Source organism: Palaemon carinicauda, chromosome 12, assembly GCF_036898095.1.
Source record: "Palaemon carinicauda isolate YSFRI2023 chromosome 12, ASM3689809v2, whole genome shotgun sequence".
NCBI lineage: Eukaryota > Metazoa > Arthropoda > Malacostraca > Decapoda > Palaemonidae > Palaemon > Palaemon carinicauda.
In genome coordinates, this window is record NC_090736.1 from 74,180,218 (window position 1) to 74,186,681 (window position 6,464).

General features: G+C 39.6%; 1 protein-coding gene across 1 annotated transcript in view; it reads left to right on the top strand.

Annotated features, from left to right (window-relative positions):
• Nucleotides 1-6,037, top strand: part of LOC137650896 (uncharacterized) — a 16,614-nt gene extending 10,577 nt beyond the window's left edge. The window contains exons 6-7 of the mRNA XM_068384044.1: nucleotides 1,582-1,689; nucleotides 5,919-6,037. Of these exons, the coding sequence (XP_068240145.1) occupies nucleotides 1,582-1,689; nucleotides 5,919-6,037 (227 nt within the window). The remainder of the gene's footprint in view (nucleotides 1-1,581; nucleotides 1,690-5,918) is intronic.
• The last annotated feature ends 427 nt before the right edge of the window (nucleotides 6,038-6,464 follow it).

Here is a 6,464-nt window from a genome sequence, read left to right on the forward strand (position 1 = left end):
TTGTTCAGGCAACCGAAAAATATCTATTCCAAAGAAAGGATGCTACTGACCAACCAGAACCTTTGGTTAAACACCTAGAAAACAGAAATGTTGAAACGGCTAGGAACAAGACTAATAATGCAATTTTTATAGGAGTTCTCCCAAGAATCAATTTCAGCCACTTCACCCTCTGTAAGACTATAGGGATGAAGGAAAGAAATGAAATGTTTGAGTCCATATGCTATGAAAAGAAGGTTTAATTTATAGATCCTTGGGACACTATCTACGACAAGAGAAAATTATACTATAGAGATGGAATACACATTAGTACAATTACTTAGGGAGACAGAAGAGAAAGGACAAACTTGACCTTTAGAAAATCAGTCAACATTAAATAGAGGGAATTTGGCACAAAACTTATATATTGCAGATAAAATTAAAATTGAAATACTAATTAATCGGGGAAACTAGCATAGCAACAGAGGAAAAATAAAAAAGATAGAAAATTTCCTCAGTGGTTCAATTTAATGCTCAGTCACATAAAAACTAAATGGAAACTTCATGGCAATAATAGCTAGTGAGGAGGTAGATATCATAGGCACTGCTGAGACCTGCATTCAAAAAAAAAAAAAAAAAAAAAAAAAAAAAAAAAAAAAAAAAAGATTTTACCGGAGAATACGAAATCCCAGGTTTCATGCATTTGAAGAAGGACTGCACTACTAAAGAAGGTAGAAGGTAAGGCTCTATTTTGAAAATTACCTAAGCCGGATAAAAATTATATTAGAAACCGTATATGAAGTGACAGATGCAAATATTAACACCATAAGGACAATTTTCTCTTCTAGTAATATAAAAACCACCAAATCAATCCCATGATCAGGACAAAGAGCTGTAGAGACAACTTAGACAAGATATTAACAATAAACTATCTGTCCTAATGGGGGACTTCAATGCAGTAGTAAACTGGGACACTATAAATTCTACATCATACACAGAGGGACACAGGCTACTAGAATTTGTCAACAATGAATTACTCCATCAATGGGACGATAAACCAACTAGGGGAAACAACATACTAGGTATTTTTCTAAACACAGAAGAAAATTTAGTATACAGTGTCTCAAAAGTTTAAAAAAAATGGCAAAAGTGACCGTAGAATAGTTAGGTTACAGGTAAATATTCCTCATGTAAAAGAAAAGAGAATTATAAAAATCCTAGACTACAGAGGGTGTTAATGGATACAACTGAATGAATATACAAAGAATTTAGAATACGACGAAACAGGAAACATAAATACAGAAAAAAAATAAAATAAAATGATAAAAAAAAACACACATAAAGGAAACATAAATCAATGTGTCCACAACCTTTAATACGTGAAATTTCTGAACGCAAAAAGTTAGTCAGATATTTCGATAAACTAGTTAGAAATACCAGGATAAATGAAGAAAATCCGAAAGAATATTTTCATATGTAAACAGTAGAAAACCAATCAAAAACATTAGCTCTTTGAGAGACTTGGAGGGTAATCTTATAAAAAAGAAAAAATATTTGGAAAAAAGTTATCTGATGAATGCATATTTCACAATCGCATTCACTAAGGAAGAATCAATGACTCTCCCCGAACCAGCTATCAATACGAAAGGTCACAACAACTAAGGAAAATCACCTTCACTACACAGGATGTCAAAAAGAAAATAAAGGGACTCAGTAAGTCTTTGGCACCATGTCCAGATGATATTCATCCAACAGAGATTATAGAAGTAGAAGACGAGATATCCCCATACTTTTACAAAATGTTCCAAAAGATAGCCAACGAAAGGAAGACATCACAATCATGAACAGAAGGCAATATTAGATTCAATATTAAAACATATAGAGAAAATTAGTTTTGAGACAGACAGCCAACATGGTTTTAGACAGAATGGATTCTGTGTAACAAGTTTCTTGGAGTTTTTTCACTTCATATATAGCATTTATTACAAAATCAGGACAATAGACATAATATACCTAGACTTTCAAAAGGCTTTTGACAAAACCCTTCAAAAAATAATGGTTTAAATTAGAGCAGTAGGCATCATTGACAAGCCAGCTGAATGAATAAGTCTCAGAGTAGGCAGCTGTTATTTACAAGCAGAGTACCTCAAGGATACCTCCTTGTCCCATCACGATTTTTAATGTAAATTAATGACATAGATATAAGGCTAACTAGTAGAATAGCCAAATTTGTTGACGATTCTAAACTGGACGTGGATGCAGCGAACATAAAAGACGTAAAAGCCTTAAGACAAAATCTAATTAAGTTGGGTGAAAGGTCCGAAAATGGCAAATGCCTTTCAACTGTTGGAAATGCAAAGCTATGCATATAGGTTATAGTATCCACAAACAGATCACTCCCTACGGGGTAATAAAATAGAAAGTGTGGACCAGGAGAAATATCTATGAATTATTATTAGAAATGAATTGAAGTTCAGTAAACAAAGCATGAACGAAGGAAGCATAGGAATGATAAGTTACATGGAGAGAAAATTCAAAAACAGAAACGAAGACACTGTACTTAACGGATTTTGAGCGAAGCGAAAAATCTATTTTTTGGTGAGGTAGCCATGTCGTCCTGATGGAAGTTCCTAATTGGTAGTTTTCTAGGGTATATTTCACTACAGTGATATTCCCAGAGAATTTTACCTTAAGGTATCCAGAATTAGGAGTGAATAGCCCTAAATAATCTCACAGGGATATCGCATAATATCAGAGGACGTATTCTTGACACGTCACATAGCTATCTTCGCCCCGAACAGTATTAGCGCTTCGATCGGGAAATAGTGACAAGAATCTGAAACGAGAATGAAAAGAGAGTCGCTCATAAGGCATCTCTCCTATTCCGTTTCCAGTGTGTATCTGATGAAGACTATCTCACCCAAAAATAGATTTTTCGCTTCGCTCAAAATCCGTTTTTTGGGCTGAAGCCATGTTGTCCTGATGGAAGTTTACCAGAGCATTACTGTATCTGTGGATTCCCAATCAGTGCCGTACTCTCAAGAAAGTATTTTCCTGGTCCGTCTAGACCTAGAAACCTGTGATGTTACCGTCATACATCATTTCATCTAAGCATGAACTATGTTAGTGCTTCCTGCCCCCTACAGGGATGAGTCATACTAGACTCTGGAAAAGTCTCGAGGAGTACATAATAACTTATGGATGACAAAATGACAAGCTTGTATAGTGGTCTCGCCCTATACATTATAAAGCAAAGTTTTTATAAGAGTCGCCAAAGTCAGAATGAATTTGTGACACCTTCCCCAATGTGACCACTCTTAATAACTATCGGATAAAGGTCATATCCGCATAGGAACAAATTTGCATCTCTGCTACTCTCCTGTTAGGGTACCACCTCAACCCTTCCTAAGGAAGGGTTAAGGAGAGTGGACTTTGCTTGAATCAGGGAACAATCTTAAAGACATACCATGATAAAAATATCCATATTTAATCTTAATGCTCAGTATATACTGTATCTAATAAAAATGAGTGTGGGCGAATAAAACGCAGGGTTCACTATGAACTAGTTTATTAGAATTTAATAAACGTGCATATCAAATCTACCTTTATAAAATTTATAAAAAGTGGATGATATCTATTAAAGCACACAGAAAACAGTCAACAGAAAATATTGTTTCATCTACCATGAAACAGACTTGCCACTTCAAATGAATTAGTAATAATGCTACAGTCTGTATACTGTTTAATTACACTAGCGTAAGAAACGCTTGGCACAAGTGTCCGTATTATGCTATAGTTCACCAACGTCAATGGAACAGTTCGTAAGGACACTTTCGTGGCCTATCGCTCAGTGTGTAGTACACAGAGTGACTACATACCCACCCTCTTAATTAATCGTCCCAAATTAATTACACTGTTCCTTGAAGAGTTAAAACAGAAGGTTAAAGGATTCTACCTGCTGCTACCACAGATTACTTGAGTTGCTCCACTTGCTTTGCATAGTGCATAAAGAACACCTTGGATGACCACCAGCTGGTGTATGAACAAAGATGTTCAAGGTCCATATAAATAAGGAAATTTTATGGAAGAAGCAACTCCTCTCGGATCATGACTAGCGGGTGTACTGTCAGGACCCGATTTGCGAATAACACAGGTGAGTTTCGCCCTTAGTAATAGTAAACCTTGAGCCCGAGGTTTCTCCTCTGAACAGCTGTCCTCACAGAAAGTCTGAAGCTCAATGAAGATAGACCTTTAGGCACCCCACTGGACATAGATATACATCTTCCTTCAGGGGGTAGATTCTCTAGGTACCCCACCTGATGGTGGGTAGCATGTTCTTGGTAAGAAACTAGGGAGAAAAAATCATGAGATGTAGGTTTCTGGCTTTTTGCAATGAAGCGAAGAGAGTCGACTTCTGTACTGGCTGAGACAGGGAGGGATCCGGTAGTGGAACAAATTTTAGGCGTAATTCCAATGCCAGAGAGAACCACACGCTATTTAGCCACTTGTATGACACTATTGCCGCCTTCCCTTTGAAGGATCTCAGCTTGTCAAGGACCTTCAAAAGGAGGTTATGCGGAGGGAACAGATAAATACCGGACCATCTGTTCCAGTCTAGGGACATAGCGTCCACGGCTTCCGCTAGCGGATCCTCGTATGGGGACACATAACAATCCATTTTCTTGTTGTCTTTCATCGCAAAGAGGTCTATCTGCAGCTCCGGGACTTGACTCGAGATGAAGGAGAACGATCCTGCGTCAAGGGACCATTCTGACTCTATTGGTGTAAACCTGGATAGAGCGTCCGCTGTCACATTGAGGAACCCTTGAATATGAACTGCTGACAGGTGCCATTTTTTTCCTTTCTGCCAAACGAAAAATGTCCAACATCACTTGGTTGATTTGTGGTGACCTCGACCCTTGTCGATTCAGGCATCTCACTATCACCTCGCTGTCTAGAATCAGTCTTATGTGGGTCGAGTGGCGAGGAGATACCTTTTTTAAAGCCTTCCTTTGAGGCATCTGTGTGGATAGTTACTGACAGGGGAGGAGGTAGAAGAAGTATTGATTTCTTCAGTTGCTTGGCATTGTACCACGGCTTGAGAAGCGATCGCAGTCGAGTCGGTAGAGGTCTTATTAGATCTCTTCGCGCGTTTGATGCGTATTTCCTCCAGACTCCTGTTGCATCCTTTAGCTGTGCTTTTAGCACTGGATCTGTTATTGAAGCAAACTGTAGAGAGCCCAGCACTCTCTCCTGTTCGCGTCTTGATATCCGTTTGGATTTCAGCAGTCTCTTGACAGATCCTGCTATTTCCTTCCTCTTCTTCCCAGGAAAGAAAAGTCGACGTGACTCCAAATTCCAATGGATTCCCAACCACTGAAATTTTTGAGCTGGAGAAAGTCGAGACTTTTGTATATTGATCTTGAATCCCAGATGTTCCAGGAACTGGATCACTCTCTTAAAAGCTTGCATGCATTCTGTCCTGGATGCTGCCCACACCAGCCAGTCGTCCAAGTAGGCTACTACTTGGACCCCCTTAAGGCGTAATTGACGGACGGCTGCGTTTGCGAGCTTCGTGAAAATCCTTGGGGCTATGTATAGCCCGAAAGGCATGGCTCTGAAGACGTAAAGTTTTCTATGTAACTTGAAGCCTAGGTAGGAGGAGAGGTGGCGATTAATTGGAACATACCAATAAGCATCAGACAAGTCTATAGAGACAGTACTGTATATGCCCTCTTGGGCAGTAGGGTCCTTATGTGTTGAAGTGTGAGCATTCTGAACTTATAGTTCATTATGAACTTGTTGAGTGGCGACAAGTCGAGAATGACTCTGAGTTTTTCTTAGTCCTTCTTTGGAACACAAAACAGCCTCCCTTGAAATTTGATGGACTTAACTTTCCGTATCACTCTTTTGTCTAAAAGCTCTCGGACGTATTCTTCCAGAACGGGGGTTGAGTGTTTGGAGAATTGAGGAAATTGAGGTGGAGGGCTGCTCGTACTCCAACCTAGTCGATTCTTTATTAGGCTGTGGGCCCAGGGATCGAAGGTTCAGCGATCCCTAAATAGCTGTAGCCTCCCTCCTACTGGAAGCATCTCACTTCTGCTGTTGTGGACCTGAGGCCTTGCCCCCTTAACCGCGTCCTCCCATGGATCCCTTTCCTCTTGAAGGGTGTCTAGAAGAACCTCTGGCTTTTTCTCTAGCCCTCAAATGAAAGGAAGAAGTCTGCCTTTCAAAGGCTGGGTTAAAACTGGCGACTAAGTTGCCACTTGTTGAGGTAACAGTTGGTACGTGAATGGAGGTTGTGCCATTATCTGAGGCACCGCGGTCACAGAAAGGTGTTGCTGTTGTTGCTGTCGGTAAGGTATAGCCAGCCGAGAAGATGGCCTAGGCCTTTTTGTCTTCTTCTTGGGTAGGGGACCCTCATCCTGAGAAGACTTCCTCTTAAGATCTAAGCCCCACTTTTTGAGAAGGTTCCTATTCTGTGTGGC